This window comes from Jaculus jaculus, chromosome 1 (assembly GCF_020740685.1).
Source record: "Jaculus jaculus isolate mJacJac1 chromosome 1, mJacJac1.mat.Y.cur, whole genome shotgun sequence".
Lineage (NCBI taxonomy): Eukaryota > Metazoa > Chordata > Mammalia > Rodentia > Dipodidae > Jaculus > Jaculus jaculus.
Genome location: NC_059102.1, coordinates 39743979 through 39764908, shown reverse-complemented (window position 1 = coordinate 39764908; position 20930 = coordinate 39743979). Strand labels below are relative to the sequence as shown.

General features: G+C 42.9%; 1 protein-coding gene across 2 annotated transcripts in view; it reads left to right on the top strand.

Annotated features, from left to right (window-relative positions):
• Positions 1 to 2920: 2920 nt before the first annotated feature.
• Positions 2921 to 20930, top strand: part of Dntt (DNA nucleotidylexotransferase) — a 31832-nt gene continuing 13822 nt past the window's right edge. For both annotated transcript variants that reach the window (XM_045139574.1, XM_045139566.1), the window contains exons 1-4: positions 2921 to 3123; positions 14442 to 14616; positions 15359 to 15487; positions 16882 to 17052. In XM_045139574.1, coding sequence (XP_044995509.1) covers positions 2921 to 3123; positions 14442 to 14616; positions 15359 to 15487; positions 16882 to 17052 — 678 coding nt within the window. The remainder of the gene's footprint in view (positions 3124 to 14441; positions 14617 to 15358; positions 15488 to 16881; positions 17053 to 20930) is intronic.

Below are 20930 nucleotides of genomic sequence, written 5' to 3'. Positions count from 1 at the left end.
TAGTCCCAGTTACTCTGGGAAGTTAACTGGGAAGCTCCTTTGAGCTGGTGAGTCAAAGACCAGCCTGGATAGCACAGCGAGATGGTCTCAAAGAGAAGGCAGGAAGGGAGAGGGAAAGGAGGGAGGGAGGGAAGGAGGGTGGGAGGAAAGAAAGAGGAAAAAAGAAAGGAAATTTGTAAAACAAATGCCCAAGAGTAAAAAATGAAAACATGCATAAACTAAGTGGAACTCACTTTCATGTTAGGTTTGTTATCTATGTTTCTACTCTGCTCTCAAAATTGGTATCACCCCGTTAGCACGATGTTGTAAGCTGATGTCACAACTAGATTGTGGATGTTTGCCTATGTTCCTTAATATTGGCATGACTTAGGTGGCTGTCCAATGGTCTGTCACACTTTTTTAACCAACCCTGCCATTAGACACGCATGCTGTTTCTAAGCCCAGCTTGTATGGATAGTGGTTTGATAAACATGTTGGTATGTACAACTCTGAGTCTCTCCTAAAAACTGGAAATGTTGGGTTGAAGGATTTGAATATCCTAAAAAAAACTTCATGTTGTCAAATTACTCGTGACACAGAGTATGCCTCCATCAGCACGAGAAATCCTACTGTCTACACCTCTGTCAGTTGTGGTGGCACAAGTCGGTAGGAAATTGCTGAAGAGGTGCAGGAAGATCAGGAGTTCAAGACCAGCCTGGGCTACACCTTCACCTTCACTAGGCATTGCGTTAGCTTAGGATTCAGTTAGGTATTTCTCTATGGTACAGTAAGCATTTTAGTAGAGAATTTACTATAGAGATTAGTTTCTCTCTCTCTCCCTCTCTCTGTATGTGTGTGTATATTTGCAAGTAAATAAAGAAACTAAAAAAGAAAAATGAGCTGGAGTGTTGAAGTGGCTAAGGCCTACAAAACCTAACAACATGAGTTCAATCTCCCAGCACCCACATAAAGACAGATGCACAAAGTGGTACATGCATCTGGAGTTTATTTGTCCTGGAGTGCCTATTCTCTCTCCCTCTCTCTCTCCTTGAAAATAAATAAAAATAATTAAAAAAGAGAGATATTAGTGTGCTAGGCACTAGAGGATTGAAAAAAGCAAACAGAGGACACTGATATAAGTCATAGTAACTTCAAGAATCATGAACCATTCTTAGGGCCGGCACAACAAGGCAATGGAGTTGGGATTGCTAAGAAATGGAACTCCAAAACAGTAGATGTCCCTGTGGACTACAGCTCCAGCTCCAACCTTAGGGATCCCTGTCCTGAGTGGTGTTTTGGTGGTCTCCCTTTGCTAGTCAAAGGCTGGACCCTGGGTATGAAAACAACCTCACACTCTAGCTAGAATCCTTGGCTTTCTTCATGCTGTGGGACCAACTGATAGCCAAGGCTGCGTTCTGTCATGAAGCTTTCAGCACACTGGTAACCAAATGCTCAACAGTGAGGCCAAAAAGAATGCTCATCTCCACATGCTGACCTCTCGAGCAAGCACCCCTGGCTCCCCTAGCTGCACTAAAGGCCCTTCCAGATGTTTCTATTCCTGCTGTAGCATTTCAGCAAACACTTGTTCAACATCTGCTTCTCACATACCACCACACAAAGTAAGCTCTACTTACTTAAAAGTTTTTACTTAAATTTCTGATCTTACTTTCCTGAGCAACGGTTTTCCAGATGCTTGAAGGCAGCTGTCATCATGATGGGGTGCTCCTGCGCCCTTGCACTTAGCCAGAGTCCCAGAAGATAGGGCCAAGTGGGTAGGCAGAGCTTAGATTTGTTGCTGGGTAAGCCATGGAAAGAAGGAGGCTTGCTTTGTGGCTAAGAGCATAAGAGTATGGGTCTTAGAGTCAAAAGAATCTGAGTTCAAATCCTGAGTCAATTGTTTCTTAGTTGTGATTATTTATTAGCTCTGTGACTTTTGTTTGTTTGTTTTTGGGTGTTTTGAGGTAGGGTTTCACTCTAGCTCAGGCTGACCTGGAATTCACTCTGTAGTCTCAGGGTGGCCCTGAACTCATGGCGATCCTCCTACCTCTGCCTCCCGAGTGCTTGGATTAAAGGTGTGCACCACCACACTTGGCTAGCTCTGTGACTTTAAGCCAGTTGTTCAGGAAAATGAGAATTTCTGCTGCTTCCAAGCACTCTCTGTGTGCTGTGGGCCTTAACCATATGCTCCATTATGTGGGTGCCTATGGAACAGTGGCATTGCAAGGATTCAACTGCCAAAGGCTTGAAGATGCTTGCCTGGGCCCCATAGGAGACATTCAGAGTCCTATGAAGGGTGTTGACTCAAGACAAAAAGTTCATTTTGCATAGAGAGTTGTGGAAATGTCTCTAAATTTCTGTCATTGATTCTTATTTAAATGCCATCCCATTTCAAAGATCTGTTTTAGATATGTAATAGGCTACTCTGTGGACAACCAGAGATCTCATCACCATAGTTCCAGGTTTAAAGGGACGTGGCCAGTACAGTTGGGAATGCAGAATTCCATTTATGTAAAGTCAAAACAACCACATGCAATATGTAGAGAGCATGCAAATTTCACACATCCAGTGTACTGTTATGATTGTGTGCTGGTGGAAAAGAATGCAGGTGAATTGGGAGTTAAAGGAAGTCTAATAGATGAAGGTAAAAGAAGGGCCTGAACACGGTCAGAAATAAGAATATGTAAACAGAGAATTTTCCCTACCTTCCTCGTAAGATTATTCTGAGGAGCTGAAGAGGTCATGCATATGAAAACAAAAGTTAACTCATTGTTCTTATCAAGATTTCCACATAGGGCAAAGGAAATGAACAGAGATAGAAATTCTTTCAGCAGGAAGCTGTCACCAGGGCAGCACCCATGAAGCTTTGCCCTGTTCTCATAGTCTGACAGCAGGCAGGAGACAGCACTCACTAGAACCTCCAAGGCCAGAGCAGGCTGTCTCCATGGACCCAGAGCAAGCAGCCCACTGGAGCCCTCGGAAGAAAAGACCCAGGCAGAGGAGTGCCTCAGTGGCCTCTGCTCCTCACGACATCAGATTTCAAGACTTGGTCCTCTTCATTCTGGAGAAGAAGATGGGAAGCACTCGCAGAGCCTTCCTCATGGAGCTGGCCCGCAGGAAAGGGTTCAGGGTGGAAAATGAGCTCAGGTAGGACACCCCCGGATCACTTTGTAAATAAGCAGGGGCCTTGAGGACAGCTTCTTGGGAGCCCAGGAGCCTGTTTTCTCCCACCTATGGAAGCAGTGGTGTTTCCTTCCACTGGGAAGACAGCAGGTCTGAAGTCAACGAGTGAATTTGACCCAATTAGCTATGGGAAATGAGGAGAGTGGGGGCTGGCAGAAATTCTATAGAAATGAGTTGGCACCAAAAGGAAAGATTAAAAAAAAATTTTAGTCTGAACCTTCATGATTTTGGGATGAGTTACCTAAGAACAGTAAACAGAAAACTAGTCAGAAAATTTCAAGGTGAAATCACTCCTTTTCATTCTTGATCAAATGGAACAAGGAACATGAGGTTCAATCCCCCCCCCCGCAAAAAAAAAATTGCTACTCTGGGGCAGAAAGGACGGTTTGGTTGCTTGGTTTTTACCTAAACACCGGGCTATGATGCTAAGGTGACCAGTGTTAAGGATGAGCTAGGCCAACACAGGCTCCCCAAATATGGTCTTGATGATGGTTTTCCAAAGAGTGCTCCAAGTAGAGCTCAGAGAAGGATGCTGGTTAAAGCTGCGGTGACCCTGGTGTGATGTGATCCCACTCCAGGTAAGGAGGAAAATGAAGCTGCCACTTGGACTGTCTAGATGAGTCACTGCTGATCTAGCTCATTAGAAACAGCAATTATCCTTGTTTTTCTAAGTTATCCTTGTAAGCTCTTTGCTGCTCTCAAGTCAGTGAAAAGAAAACCCAGTGATGTAAAATTCCTGACATCCATGACGGTTGCAGATGCTGCCAGGGGCTTGTCGAGGGACAGAGTGGGGGTCCAGGCAGTTCACTGGCTATGACTGTGCAGGGAGTACACTGATCACCATTTTATCAGACAAATTATGAGCATTTTATGTGAAATCTTGAGTTTTTAAAAAATCTTCGTTACTTAAAAATAAAATTGTGGCTGGGCGTGGTGGCGCACGCCTTTAATCCCAGCATTCAGGAGGCAGAGGTAGGAGGATGGCCATGAGTTCGAGGCCACCCTGAGACTCGATAGTGAATTCCAGGTCAGCCTGGGCTAGAGTGAGACCCTACCTCGAAACCCCCCCCGCAAAAAAAAAATTGTGGGTTAGGATAGATGATTCAGTGCTTAAGGCACTTGCCTGCAAAGCATAATTATCCAGGTTCAATTTCCCATTACCCACAAAGAGTTTGCTTGCTATGGCTGGAGGCTCTGGTGCACCCATTCTCTCTCTCTCCTTCTCTGTCTCTCTCTGCTTGCAAATAAATACATACATTTTTAAGGCAAGCCCAACAGACTAGTCTTTTTATGAGAGAGAGAGAGAGAGAAAGAGAAAGAGAGGGAGGGAGAGAGAATTAGTGTGCCAGGGCTTCTAGCCACTATAACCAAACTCCAGATGCATGCACCACCTTGTGCACATGTGTCACCTTGTACGTCTGGCTTATGTGGGATCTGGGGAGTTGAATATGGGTCCTTAGGCTTTGCAGGTAAGCACTTTAATCCTGAAGCCATCTCTCTAGTCCTAATTTAAAAAAAAAAGAAATTGTTAAGAACTACTTAGGGATGAAACATCAATTTGGGAGAGACACATTTCAAAAGCCAATCACCAGACATGTTAAACTTCACAACACCATAATCCGGAGGACACTGAATTTTCTCTGTTAAGTTTTCATGTATTCTGCTGAGTGTCCTCAGTCAGACATTCCTGAGTTTCCTAGCATCTCTTTCCCATCTGATTTTTTATTGTTGACTGTCTCTTTTTTTTTTCTGCAAGCCCCTACAACTCTTCTCAGTTCTATTTCCTATCATCTTTTCCATGATATCCTACATTTCATCTAATTTTTAAATGTTCCTAATTTCATAGACTTACATAAAGTGTCAGAATTAGCAAGGGAAAATAGGAGCTAAGTAGAGGTTAAACAAAACTGAAAGAGATTAAAAGGGCAATTAAAACTCAGAAAGGAACATCCTTAGCAAATATGGACCTGATTTTCATGGTAAGGAAATTGAGCAAGGGCCAGGCTGGAAGGCCAGAGCCAGCATCTCCCGAGTACCACTTACGCAGCGAGCTCTCTGTTGACTCGTCCAGGCTTCCCTTTGACTTAACGACAAAGAAAGTGGCAAATCCCCGCTGGTGGCTGAGGCAGAAACTTAAAGCAATGATGAGAGGCAAAACTAACAGGCAACTCCGTGACCCAGATGCCTGTTGCCAGGGACCATGTCAGCTGCTTGGCGACAGAGGAAACGGGTGCCCAGTGAGCAGACTGCTGCTGTGCCTGCGATGGGGGCAAAGTTCCCAGGCTGGCAGCTCGGAGGACGCAGTCAACACGCAGCGCTCTGTGGAGCAAAAACAAACCACAGGAAATCCTAGGTCTCAAACAGAATTTTGATACTGAAGTATACAGGCACTAATTGGAAAGGAAAACAACACTATTTTCTAGAGAAATAGCTAGATAAGAAGAGATCCAATGACTTCAAATCCTGGCTCTCACCTTTCCCAGTTCTGTGGTCTGGAGCAAAGCCTTCCACTTTCCTCCCGCACCTTAGCTTTCAACAGATAGTCTATTTGATGTCTTCATGGAATGAGAAAATAGATGCTGGTGTCCTTCAAAAATCAGCTTTACAAAGGTAAAATGTGAAGATTTTTAATTTTCTTATTCTTTGAATCCATTGGAGAGGTTGTCTCTCCACAACATAAACTAGGTCACATGACAATAGCAATTAGGACAGAGACAGGAAGGAAGCCGTGGAAATGTTAAGGGTGGCTTCTTGGTGTGGGGTGGGGAAGTAGAGAGATTATACTTACTATTATTTTCTGTGTTTTACAATTGTTATAGAAGACATATATTTTTAATAATTTTTTTTTAAATTTTTTATTTATTTATTTGAGAGGGACAGACACAGAGAGAAAGACAGATAGAGGGAGAGAGAGAGAATGGGCGCGCCAGGGCTTCCAGCCTCTGCAAACGAACTCCAGACGTGTGCGCCCCCTTGTGCATCTGGCTAACGTGGGACCTGGGGAACCGAGCCTCGAACCGGGGTCCTTAGGCTTCACAGGGAAGCTCTTAACCGCTAAGCCATCTCTCCAGCCCAGAAGACGTGTATTTTTAAAAATAAGACCATATGCTGGTTTTAAAATAAAAGGCACTTTAAAAAAACTTGAGTATCTGCATGTGTAGTGTTCACATATGTGTGTAGGCACATTCATATGTGTGTGGACACCCCATGTATGCACACATGCATGTGCACATGTGTGTGGAGGCCAGAGGACAACTTCAGCTTCGGTCCTTAGGAACGTCATTCACTTCTGGTGATATGTGATCGCTCACTGGCCCAGAGTTCACCAGTTAGTTTAGACCAGGTGGCCAGTGGATCCCAGAGATGGCCCTGTGTCCACCTCTCTAGCACTGAGACTGCAGGTTCACCACCAAACACAGCACTGGCCTGGGTGCTGGGATAGCACCCAGCTGCTCTTGCTAGGCAAGCACCTCACTGACTGAGCTGTCTCCCTACGGCAAATAGGGCACTTCCCAACAGTGATGGCGACACGTCTCTTCCGTAGTATATAGAACTCGTTCTCAGACAGAATGCTTGTACGTAAATAAGTCGGCATCAGTTGGAAAGGGAAAATAGCTAGCACTTTCCATAGCTCACCCTGGGCCATCAAGAGGATCAAACTTGAGAGAAAACAACCCTGACGCCTACTTTACTTGGACCCTCAATGTACTGTATCAGGAGTTTTGGGGTTACACTTATGTAATGGAAGTGTGAGGTTCCTTGCCAATGCACCAATGCAACAACACACCAATAAATTTAGAGTATCCCCAGATCCTAGTCTTACAAATTTACAGAATTATAATCCATAGACCAGAGGGTAAAACTTGAAGAGCCTTTATTAGGGCTGGAGAAATAGCTCACTGGTTAAGGTGCTTACTTGCAAAAGCCTAAGGACCCAGGTTCAACTGCCCAGAACCCCCGTAAGCCAGATGCACACACAAGGTCGCACATGCACACAAGGTGGCGCATGAGTCTGGAGTTCAATTGCAATGGCCAAAGGCCCTGGCATGCCAATTCTCTCTCTCTCTGTCTCATAAAATAAATAAATAAATAAAGAGCCTTTGTTAGATTAAGAGAAGGAAAGAGGAGAAAAGTACAGAAAGCTCTTGCTATGTGGAAGGCGTGAGGGGGTAGAGAGCCCAAGTTGGAGTAGAGGTTCCCCCATCTTGGCTGAGACAAGCAGCGCTTACCAAGGCAGGGATCTAAAAGCTCAGGGAAGGTGAACAGCCAAGAAAGAGACCTTACCCACATGGTAAGGATCTAGTTATAATCTTATTGTGGTGGACCTTTCCCTCACTTTAGCCCGAGGGAGAGCTGACAGTCTGGCCTCAGGAAGGAGCCTGTATACCTGAATAGGCGATGAGAAAACTGATTGAGTGAACCTGGAACAGCCTCTGAATTCCTGCTCTGCTACAGTAGGCAGGCATGGTCAGACATCTTTTCAGGTCCTGGTTACCTAATTATAAAGTTATCTGACTAGTTCCCTGTCAGTATTGAATGGTCTGAAGAGATTTCATTCTTTCCAATGTGTATCATATTTGTGTAGACTTTCAGTCATATTCTATGTATCACAGGAAGTTGGGTTTTTTTGTGGTTTTTTTCAAGGTAGGGCCTCACTCTGGCCCATGGCCCAGGCTGACCTGGAACTCACTATGTAGTCTCAGGGTGGCCTCGAACTCACGGTGATCCTTCTACCTCTGCCTCCCAAGTGCTGGAATTAAAGATGTACGCCACCACACCTGGCAAGGAAGTTGGTTTTTAAATCATAAATAAGGGGAGGTATCAAGTTGAGAGGGAGTACAGTTAGGGTGACTAGATCCCTGAAGGTAAAAAAAGGCAGGAAAGTTTGCACGTGCTAGAAATCAAAGATGAGATGACTTATCTCTTACCTAGTTCCCTAGACCTGTTTTTCCATAAACAATCAGAGCCCCTCCTGGGAATGAGATCTTTCTTTAAACATTGTGGTTGGTCAAGTTCAGCCCCTAGAACGTTGTGTCAGGGTTAGCCTCTTTCTGGGACAACCCCTAACCCTTAACCAACCAGCTGTCCCTGTGGTTCACCTAAGCCAGAAGACGGCCCACCACTATAAGGTTATAAATACCTTTGCAAGGGGGGGACATGCTGCCAAGGCTCTGTGACTACTTGGGAACTTCTCAAGTAGTGGGTGAGTTTGTCCCTTGGCTGGGGGCTCCCAGCCCTTAGTCTCTACCTGGGTCCTTTGTCTCCTCCAGCTCTCCACATGGCAGGAGTTCCTTGGACTCTCTTTACTCTCTTTTCTTCCCATGGTTTTCCCAGGCGGGATCTCTAGCCAGGTGGGTACCTTTTCCTGACTCTGTACTTCCCTCAACAAATACAATAATTTAGTAATTATTCTTCTCAGTCTTTTTACAATTCAATTCTTTGATTAAAATTAGAAATGAGGGCTGGAGAGATGGCTTAGTGGTTAAGCGCTTGCCTGTGAAGCCTAAGGACCCCGGTTTGAGGCTCGATTCCCCAGGACCCACGTTAGCCAGATGCGCAAGGGGGCACACACATCTGGAGTTTGTTTGCAGTGGCTGGAAGCCCTGGTGTGCCCATTCTCTCTCTCTCTCTGTCTCTCTTCCTGTCTGTCTGTCACTCTCAAATAAATAAAAATAAACAAAATTTAAAAAAAAATCAGAAATGAGGAACTTTCCTGGACCACTAACACCCTATTAGAAAGTCTTTGGTGTATTTTTGCACATTGAAGGAAAGGATATTGCAATTTTTTTCCTGATCAGTATCCCAAACTTCAGAGCACTTCACCCTCTTGGACTCACCTAAGACGGGCTTAAGCAGGATCAGAATCTTTTGCTTGCTGAGGCCTGGTTTCATCCTGAGTTCCCATATGTTGAGCTACTTGAAAACTTTCCTCTGTCCACAGCCCTCCCCTAGAAACACTTAAGCTAGATTTCTCTGTGCCCTGAGTCAGATCACTGATCAAGGCAGAAGGGACTGTGACCAGGAAGGATGGTGCTCCATCTTTATATGCACCTAGCAGGCCCATCCCTGCTAAATTCCATTGCTGGTGTTCTGCTAAGACCTCTGTAACCTGCCTATAGTGGAAGACACTGTCTTTACTGAAGGTGACACTCAGCATCACTCCATCACTGACAAAGGGTTCTCTTAGTACCCACTCTACATGCATTTATCAAGCTCTGGAAATAGACAGTCTTGAAACAACCAAGTAGACAATTAGACAGGGGAGTCAATAACTGTACCTTGACTGTTGTCTAATATTAAAAAAAGTAGACTAGGGCTGGAGAGGTGGCTTAGTGGTTAAGGCGCTTGCCTTTGAAGCCTAAGGATCCATGTTCACCTCTCCAGATCCCACGTAAACCAGATGCACAAAGGTGAGGTAAGCGCAAGGTTGCACATGCCCACTAGGTGGCACAAGCACCTGGCTTTTGATCTCAGTGGCTGAGCCCCTTGTGCACCAATTCTCTCCAAAATAAAAAATAAACAAAAACAAAAACGTAGACTACATATTCTAAGTATGCATTAATCTTCCCTTTATAAAAGAGCAAGCAAAGCTAGCATTTGCCTGCACAGCTCATTACTTTCAGCTCTTGTATTATTTTAATTTTGTTTATCTAACCTGCCAGCTTATACTTTCTATCCATTCAATGTATGCCCCTTGCAGTGTGACTCCTCCCTCCCTCACTATTCCAAGCTATTGCCCCAAAGTCCTGGGGTGGTAAAATCCATGTTTTTCCATCTGAATATTGCTAGAAACCCTGCCCTTGACCAAACTTTAGCATGGTTTCTAGAGTTTTAAGGGCAATTTCCTAGGATACCCCTTTTAAAATACCTGCCTGAGGAAAAGAACTTACTGCTTTTTTGCAGCCAAACCTCAGCATGCAGAGTTATGTCCCTGAATCTCCTCTTAGTTGCTTTAGAAAGCTGAAATTATACATCCCTTCTCTGCCCTTTTGAGATGCGAACCATTTAACCACTCAAAAATAGCTTCTTTCTCTTTGAAGTGCTAAGTCTCAAAGAGATAATTCTCACATGGGTCTTTTTGGGAGGTGAGCGTCTAACTTCAGGGTTACCCTGTGTTGTAGACAGCCTCACATTGCTGGGATAAACATTTAAAGCAGACACAGTTTATGGGAACAAGAGATTGATTTCAAGCTTACAGGTCCAGGGGAAGTTCCATTATATGGTGGAAGAAGCTGGCTCCCATTCATGAGCCCAAGCAGCCAGCAAACCCCACCAAACAGCCAGCATGGCAAGCTAGCACAGCCAGAGCTCAGACCTTTCTGGGCACCTTTGGGCTGGAGCTCAGATTCACCCCAGTGGCAAGCTCCTCCCGCCCTCCCATGGGGGCATAGGGTCACACTACCATACCCTGCTTTAGTTAGTTTATGTGACCCTCCCCTGTTGAAATCACCATGGCCTTATAGAATCTATACTTACTGCCTTAACTAGTACTGAGCTCTGAGTATCTCTGACAATGTGCAGGCACTTTAAATTTCTGGTGTATGTAATCAAAATATTCAAAGCCATTGTTTACAAAATAAAGGGAGGACCAGATGAAAGAGAATGGTTGCCTGCTTTACAAAATCACATGCTTAACTGGCCCCTTTCCAGGCCCTTCCAGAACCCTTATCCAAATCCAAGTGTGCTAGGTACTCTACACTTTGCTCATGTGTCTTGCATGCTTCCTTCCTCTTCTCTGCTTCCAAACTGAACACCCCCTGAGAGCCCTTGAGAGGAGAGGATTGCTTTCTAGAAGGCCAAGTAAACCATTGCACAGAATCAACCCCTGGATCTCCCTACCTGACTCCAGGAGGCCATTCGGTAGACCTCTCATGCAGGACTTAGACACTTTTCTTACACACATTAAGCTTCAAGAAATATTTTCTCAGAGAATGATTTACCTGGTGAATATAAAACCTCTTCCAGAAATGTGTTTACCAAAAGTCATCTTTGTAATTAAAGATGTTTTTCTATAACAAGTGAGTAATTTTTTTTATCAACAGCAACTTAATAAAACTTTATAAATTCAAGAGCAAGGAATAAAAAGTTTATTCTTGTTCTGTTATGAACTACTTTCTTTTTTATTTATTTTTATTTATTTGTTTATTTGGCAGAGAAAGAGGGAGAGGGAAAGAGAGACAGAGAATTGGCATGCCAGGGCCTTCCAGATGTGTGTGCCCCCTTGTACATCTGGCTATCTGTGGGTCCTAAGGAATCGAACCTGGGTCCTTTGGCTTTGCAGGCAAACTCCTTAACCACTAAGCAATCCCTCCAGCCCTACTTTCTTTTTTTTTTTTTTTTAATTAATTTATTTATTTGCAAAGGAGGGAGAAAGAGAGAATGGGCATGGCAGGGCCTCTTGCTATAAATAAACTTCAAACACAAGTGACATTCTGTGCATCTGGCTTTTCCTGGGTACTGGGGAATGGAACCTGGGCCAGCAAGGTTTGCAAGCAAGCATCTTTAACCACTGAGCAATCTCCCCAGTTTTTTTTTTTTTTTTTTTTTTGGCGGGGGTGGGGGGAGTCAAGGTAGGGTTTTGCTCTGGCCCAGGCTGACCTGGAATTCACCATGTAGTCTCAAAGTGGCCTCAAACTCACGATGACCTTCCTACCTCTGCCTCCTGCTGCCTCCTGAGTGCTGGGATTAAAGGTGTGCGCTAGAACTCCCAGCTTCCAAGACTTTTTTATTGACAACTTCCATAAATATAAACAATAGGCCATGATCATAGTACTCTGCCTTTTCCTCTTCTGGGATCCCCTGTCCCCTGAATCCCTTCTTTCCAAGCAAACTACTTTCTATTTCATAATTTGTAAGCTTCAAGTTAACCAAAAACTTGATCATGTCATTTAAAGTAGGCCAAGGCAAGGTCATCTGGGTCATGGGTAGGCAGGGCTGGACCTATGAAACCTGCCTATATTGTTGCTATGGCAAATGCAGAATACAACCAAAACATTTATACGTTTCAAGGATTCTAAACATATCAGTTGTTAAGGGAACTTGGCAGGAGGGACTTAAAACCATAAGCAGCTTAGTTTAACTGTAAATGAGCAAAGCCATTGTTTACAAAATAAATCCTGCCTTCAGATGGGAAGCTCCCAGAATGACTTCCAGGGAACACAGACACATTTAAAGACAAGCACAGGGCCTGGAAAGATGGTTTAGAAGTTAAGGTGCTTGCCTGCAAAGCCGAAGGACCCAGGTTAGATTTCCTAGGACCCATGTTTGCAGTGACTGGAGGCCCTGACACACCCATATCCTCTGTCTCTCTCTCTCTCTCTCTCTAATAAATAAATAAAAATATTTTGCCTGGTGTGGTGGCTCACACCTTTAACCCCAGTACTTGGGAGGCAGAGGTAGGAGGATCGCCATGAGTTTGAAGCCACCCTGAGACTACATAGTAGACTCATATAACATATGATAAACATATAAGGAGATGTAAATGCTAATTACCACGATAGAGCTGCACTATATACATGTATTGAATTATTATCTGGTACCCTATAAATATGTACAATTATTACATGCTGGCTAAAAAACATTAATATGATTTTATTTTATATGAAAATTCAAAGTGTATTTCTATCTTTCATGAGGCTCAGATGTTTGAAAGCTCTGTATTATAGAATTGACTTACAAATCTTAGCTCTGAGTTTTTCATCCTCCATGAAGAGGGAGCCTTCATTCTTTGCCTAAAGACAGGGTCTCCACGCCCTCCAGGGTGATGTTCTTAGCTCTCATGGATGGTCACCTGTTTCTGTGCTTGCCTTTAAAATATTTTATTTTTATTTATTATCATGATTGTTATTTTGTGTTTTCGAGGTAGGGTCTCACTCTAGCTCAGGTTGACCTGGAATTCACTATGTAGTCTCAGGGTAGACTTGAACTCACAGTGATCCTCCTATCTCTGCCTCCCGAGTGCTGGGATGAAAGGTGTGCGCCACCATGCCCAGCTGATTTATAAACTATTTGACATGAAAGAGCCTTAAAAGATCATGGGATCTGATGATATGCTGCTAACAGTGAGGACTTGTTGAAAACTAGGCATAACATCCTTGACCTGGATATGGGAAGGATCACTTAACAGCTGTGACTCTCCAGGTGTCACTTAGCATCTGTTCTTGGGATTTTGTCTTTCCTTTTTTTATTGTTTGGTGGTGTTTTTGTTGTTGTTGTTTTTGAAACAGTCTATGTGTCTCAGGTTGGCCTCAAATTTTCAATCCTCCTGCCTCAGCATCCCCAGTGCTGGGATTCCAGTTGTACGCCATCATGCTCAGCTGGTTTTCTTGCATTTAAAGCAATTTCTCACTTGAGGAGTCATTACATTTTAAATGGAGATTGTGAATAGGAAGCATTGGGACAGTTCCTGGACCATGTGAGTGCTCACTAGTTAATAGGGAAAAGATCCCTCCCATCTCACTTCACAGGGATGTCCTTCAAAACATGTGAAGCAACGTTTCCCAAAGGCTGGTCACAACCTATTAAGTCAATGTAAAATGATTAAATACTAAAATGTTGCTATGGTTCAATGCCTATTACCCCTGCAGTTCTTATGTGTTGAAACCTAAGTGTCAAGGAAATGGTATTAGGTCATGAAGGCTCCACCCTGATGAATGACATTAATGCCCTTATAAAAGTGGCCTCAGACAGCAGCCTTCCCCTCCTCCCATGGAAGGACACCTAGTAGGTGCCATTTGTGAAGAATGACCCTTCTTTGATCTTGGACTTCCCAGCCTCCAGAAACTATGCACAAGAAATTTCTGTTGTTTGCAAATTGCACCACCTGAGGTATTGTGCTACAGCATTCCTAAGTGACTCTGACAGATAAGCATATCTTCATCAGTAGCCATTTTCCTTTGGACTCTGGGTTATTATATAAAATGTATTTCTAACTTACTTCACAGTGGAAACCACTGGGTTAAGTTATGCTACAAACCACAATGACAGTACATCAAGGTTGCATGCTCTGCGCTAGGTGCTACTCTGACCATTTCATCTCCCGTCTTCTCTGGGCCTCGATTTTCCATTTCCATTGATTTGTTAACATTGTCTCATTTTTTCGTATCTGATACCATTAAAGCTTCACTAATTAAACAGAGGGGACAGTCTTGCATGGAGGCCTATGCTCAGGCCTAGGGTGTACCTTTCTTTATCAGATGGGACCCCCGGAAACATTGAAGACAGAGAACAGTTTTGGATATTGAAAGCTCTGTTAGCTGAAAACTTTGTCTTCATTTTTCCAGTGATTCTGTCACCCACATTGTAGCAGAGAATAACTCAGGCTCAGATGTTATGAAGTGGCTCCAGGGACAGAACATCCAAGCCAGCTCTGAGCTAGAACTTCTCGATGTCTCCTGGCTGATAGAGTGCATGGGAGCAGGGAAACCAGTGGAGATGACAGGAAGGCATCAGCTTGTTGTAAGTGTCCCCCTTTGCTGGATGGCCACACACATGTCTTTAGACTCACAGACATGGGCTAACCCTGGATTCCCTCCTCACCACGTCATTTAGCTTTGCAGAGTCCCCATTTCCTCTTCTACCATGTAACTATAATGCCCACCTCATAAGATGGCATAAACATTGGAACAACATACATTGTAAAACATGTGTAGTACTTGACATATAATGGACACTGAACAGATTTTTTTTTTGTTTTTTGTTTTTGAAGTAGGGTCTCATTCTAGCCTAGGCTAACCTAGAATTCACTATGTAGCTTCAGGCTGGCCTCCAATTCAAGGCACAATTTCACACAATTAATATCTACTAATACAAAGAAAAATAATAATACATGTCAGTATTAGAAAATTTAAATATTAGAGGGATAAGATAAAATTTGAGTCATCTAAAAGCCGGGCATGGTGGCACATCCTTTAATCCCAGCACTCGGGAGGCAGAGGTAGGAGGATCACTGTGAGTTCGAGGCCACCCTGAGAATACAGAGTGAATTCCAGGTCAGCCTGGGCTAGAGTGAGACCCTATCTTGAAAAAAAATTGAGCCATCTATACATTTATCCTCTTTCCAGAGAAACTGCCATCAAACTGTCTTCAAATAAATGTTGTGTGTGTATGTATATATATATATATATATATATATATATATATATATATATATATATATATATAATTGTCATCTAAAATATATGCTTATATATTTGTGTAGGTGAACAGAGACTATTCGCCTACTCCTGTTTCAAGCCTCAACAAGATTCCACCACTTGCTGTGCAAAAGATCTCTCAGTACGCTTGTAAGAGAAGGACCACTTTAAACAACTGTAACCACATATTCACGGTAATGAGGCTTTACTTCAACGCCTAGAGCAAATGAGGCTTCCGGTTTCTTCCTCTGGGTCTGCAAGTTCAATTACAACTTTGGGGGGGATGGGAGGAGTTCAAGGTAGAGTCTCACTCTAGCCCAGGCTGACCTGGAATTCACTCTGTAGTGTAGGGTGGCCTCGAGCTCACAGTGATTCTCCTACCTCTGCCTCCCAAATGTTGGATTAAAAGCATTCGCCACCACACCCAGTTTAAATTACAATTTTTGTAGAAATCTGAGAAAGCTCAAAAACCAAAAAAAAAAAAAAAAAAAAAAAAAAGAAGGCTTGAAATCTGAGAAAGCTTTCTCCATATGTAACCATCCTCTAATCCAGTCTCTGGTCCTTCTTCCTATTAAGGGTGTGTCTTTTTGGGGCAGAAGAAAATACATTTGAGTTATACTCTCCAGAGATAGTAGATACTATTCTATTTATTGAATGTTGTCATTAATGAGTACAACACGTGTCTAAAGCACATATTTGCAAAAGTCAATTATTGAAGTTAACCCAAAACATAGTAAGAACAAATTACATAGAAACAGCAAAAAATGCATCACCTGCCTTTTCTGGAAGCCAGCAGACCTAGAGCCAGGAGAGGTGGTAGTAAGTAACCTGGGAAAATTGATTTCTCTCTCTGACGGTCAGCTTCTTATCTATGCAACAAGAAATTAGCTAGAGTGTCTCCAGAACCCCTTCAAGCCAGCAGCAGTTCAAAGGACCCCCACAAGCTCACAGCTGCTGCGGGGAGGCCCGTGGTTATCTGGGTAAAGCATTCAGGAGAGTATCAAGCAGAGAGCTTCTCATTTCTCGACTTCCAGTGCTGTGTGTGGGAGGAAGAGCAGGAGTTCGCAGCGACTGAGCCCACTGAGCGGCAGCAGCTTTCCTCCTCTGCTCATCACGCAAACATGCCTGGCCTTAAATACCCCTCACTCTTTGTGACCTGCAGGCACTGAGCCCATGTTAAGCACTGGCTGTGCTTTCTGTGCATGCTAAGAGATGAGGATGTCCACGGGTCACGGCAGAACCCTGGCCCTAAGCCAGTGAGGAAGATAGCAAAGCTAGAAGGGGTATGGCGAGCCACGACTAGAGGGATGCCATTGGGTACCAGGTCGTTGCTTGGTTAAACAATTCCTGAAGGTCTGATGGCAGTGAAGTCGGTTTACTCACGATGCACTCTGCCCTCTGTGCTTGCTTTTTCAATTCAACCCAAGCACTCCCATGGGGAGGGTGGGGGTATACAAAGGTGTGGGAGGTTGATGCTGACCTTTAAGGAAATAGTCCCTGAGGTGAAGGAGAGCGAGAGGCGTTCGTGAGTGACTCCTGGCTAGGGGCTCAGAAACAGACCTTTTGCTTACCTGGATTTATTCTTCAGGATGCCTTTGACATACTGGCTGAAAACTGCGAGTTTAGAGAGAATGAAGCCTCTTGTGTAGAGTTTATGAGAGCTGCCTCTGTCCTGAAATCTCTGCCATTCCCCATCATCAGTGTAAAAGACACAGAGGGAATTCCCTGGCTGGGAGGCAAGGTGAAGTGTGTCATAGAGGTAAGAGCCAAGTGAGATATGCCATCTAAACAGGTAGGGGAGATAGACCGAGAGACAGAAGACACATTATATAGATTTGCGTTTTCTCTCTCTCTCTGTTTTTGTTTTGTTGAGGTAGGGTCTTGCTCTAGCCCAGGCTGACCTTGAATTCACTATGTAGTCTCTGGCTGGCCTCATACTCACAGTGATCCTCCTATCTCTACCTCCCAAATGCTGGAATTAAAAACATGTACCATCATGCCTGGTGCTCTCTCTCTTTCTCTCTCTCTCCACAGATAGATAAATAGATAGATAGATAGATAGATAGATAGATAGATAGATAGATAGATAGATAGACAGACAGACAGACAGACAGGTAGATATCAGACACAGATATATAGACATACAGATGGGATTAATCCATACTCCAATAAGATCCCAGTGGAGTTATGTAGAAGAGTTCTCTCATGTTGTGATTACTTACACTAAAGACTCAAGTGGCCTGAGAACTTGGACCAGGGAATGATGTGACTTCCAAACCAGGCTGTGTAGGATGCCCCATGCCTTCCCCTCCAGCACAGTGGTGGATGGTAGGTGCATCAGGCTGACTCTGCATCTATAATGCTCTGGGATGAGAGCAGGGAAGTAGTTATGCGTTTAATAATGCTTAAGGAGTCCTCAGTAAGGCATGCTGGTGAATTGGTCACTAGTTTTAGTCTAATCCAATGCAAAGTCACTCACTGAGCCTGGAGCTCACCATTTCCAGCAAGTCCCAGTGATCCTCCTGTCTCTTCTTCCCTACCCCGGCCTCAGTGCTGGGGTTACAGGTGGCCACATCTGGCTTGTTTTTTAAAAATCTATTTTATTTATTGAGAGAGAGAAAGAAAGAGAGAGGTAGGTAGATAGAAAAAATGGGTGTGCCAGGGCTTTAGGCCACTACAAATGAACTTGATGCATGTGTCACCTTGTGCATCTGGCTTATGTGGGTCCTGGGGAATCAAACCTGGGTCATTTGGCTTCGCAGGTAAATGCCGTAACCATTAAGCCATCTCTCCAGGCTGTGGATTGTTTGTTACAGTGGGTAGTGGGGCTCAAACTCAGGTCCTCACACTTCTGTAACAAGCACTCTTACCCTCTGAGCCATCTCCCCAGCCCTGATTTTCTAGATTCCAGAGAAATTCTTGCTTTGTCCAGATAAACCAGCAAGACATTCTGTAGTGATAGGTGTGTATTTTCACGAGAAATAAAACTGCTAGTTCTATGAAGCTTTTTAAAAACTTTTTTATTGACAACTTCCATAATTATAGACAATGAACCATGATAATTCTCCCTCTCCCCGCTTTCTCGTTCACAGATCCACTCACCGTCACACGCCTCCTCTTCTCAACTAGTCTCTTATTTTGACGGCATCATCTTTTTCTCTATTCAGTGTCCTTTGCTATAAAAAGCTTTTTAATTTCATGAGATCCCAGTGGTTGATTGGTGGTTTTATTTCCTGAGCTACTGGGGTTATATTCAGAAAGTCACTTCCTTTGCCAATATGTTGAAGGGTTTCCCCTACTTTTTCCTCTAGCAGTTTCAGAGTTTCAGGGTTTTGATATTAAGGTCTTTGATCCATTTATGCATGGAGAGAGATAGGATCTATTTTCATCCTTCTACATATAGATATACACCTTTCCCAGTGTCTTTTGACATTTTTGTTAAAACTCAGATGGCTATAGCTGACTGAACTTACATCTGGGCCCTCTGTTCTGATCCATGAATCTACACATCTGCTTCTGTGTCAGTACCACACTGTTGTTACTATGGCTTTGTAATATTGCTTAAAATCAGGTATGGTGATAACTACCACCAGCCTTATATTTGTTGCTCCAACTGTTTTGGCTCTTCAAGGTTTTGTTTGCATCCAAATAAATTTTAGAATTGTTTTTTTCTATTTCCATGAAAAATATCATTGGAATTTTGATGGGGATTGCATTAAATAAGTAGATTGTTTTGATAAGATTGACATTTTCACAATATTAACTTTTGTAACCCAAGAACATGGAATGTCTTTCTATTTCTGAGTGTCTTCTGCAATTTTTCTCTTGAGTGTTTTTTTTACTGATTTTTTTTGGCATTTTTATTTATTTATTTGAGAGCGACAGACAGTGAGAGAAAGAGGGACTGAGAGAGAGAGAGAGAGAAAGGGAGAGGGAGAGAATGGGCGCACCAGGGCCACCAGCCACTGCAAACGAACTCCAGACGTGTGCACCCCCTTGTGCATCTGACTAACTTGGGTCCTGGGGAATAGAGCCTCGAACCAGGGTCCTTAGGCTTCATAGGCAAGTGCTTAACTGCTCAGCCATCTCTCCAGCCCTGTCTTGAGTGTTTTAAAGTTTTCATTGTAGAGATTCTTTACTTCCTTAGCTAGGTTTATTCCAAGATATTTTATTATTGTTTTTTTTTTTTTTTTTTTTGAGGCAGTTGTGAATGGGAGTGATTCCCTGATTTCATCCTCAGCATGTCTTTTGTTAGTATATAGGAAGGCTATTGATTTATATATGTGTTTATTTTGTTTCCTGATATGTTGCTGAAAGTGTTTATAAGCTCTAACAGTTTGCTGGTAGAGTCTTCAGGGTCCTTTATGTATAGAATCATGTCATCTGCAAATAATGATAATTTGATCTCTTCCTTTCCAATTTGTATCCCTTTTATGTGTGTCTCTTGCCTTATTGCTTTAGCTAAGACTTCCAGTATTATATTAAATAAAAATGGGGACAGTGGACACCCTTGTCTTCTTCCTGGTTTTACTGGAAAAGCTTCAAATTTTCCCCCTCTTAGTATTATGTTGGCTGTAGGTTTGTCATAAATAGCTTCCATTATGTTGAAATATGTTCCTTTTATTCCCAGTTTCTTTAGGACTTTTACCACAAAAGGATGTTGGATTTTGTCAAATGCCTTTCCTGCATCTATTGAGATGATCATGTGACTTTTGTCCTTAGGTCCATTTATAACATGCATTACATTTATCAATTTGCACATGTTAAACCATCCCTGAATCTCTCAGCTAAAGCTTACTGGCACTTGAAGCTATATTTCCCTCTTAGGACTGCCTTCACTGTGTCCCAAATGTTTTGGTATGTTGTGTTCTCATCATCATTTGATTCTATGAACTTTTAAAATTTCCTTTTTGATTTCTTCAATAACCCATTCATCATTCAGTAGTGTACTATTTAGTTTCCATGACTTTGTGTATGCTGCATAGCTTTTCTTGTTGATAATTTGTAGTTTAATCCCATTGTGTTCAAAGTGCAAAGAATTATTTCAATTGTTCTGTATTTGTTAAGATTTGCTTTGTGTCCCAATATATGGTCTAGTCCAGAGAACGTTCCATGTGCTGCTGCAAAGAATGTGTATCTGCAGTGTTTAGATGGAATGTTCTGTAGATATCTGTTAGGTCCATTGGTTCTATAACCTCATTTAATCCAGATGCTTCTCTATTTATTTTTTGCTAGGATGACCTGTCAATTGATGAGAATGGAGTATCAAAGTTACCCACTGCAATAGTGTTTGGTGTTATCTGTGACCTTAAATCTAATAGTGCTTGTTTGATGAAATTGGGAGCACCCATGTTAGGCGCATATATGTTTATCATTATAATGTCCTCCTGTTGGAGTGTTCCTTTAATCAATATAAAGTGACCTTCCTTATCTTTCCTAACTAATGTTGGTTTGAAGTCTATCCTGCCACCATGCCCAGCTGTCTTTTTCTTTGTTGGACTAGATCTGCCACTGTGTCTTCTAGTTTAGACATTCTCTTCTCTCCTTGATCCATTCTACTGGTGAGACTTTCTACAAAGTTGTCTATTTGACTTACTCTGTTTTGCATTTCTAGTATTTCTGATTGGTATTTTTTCA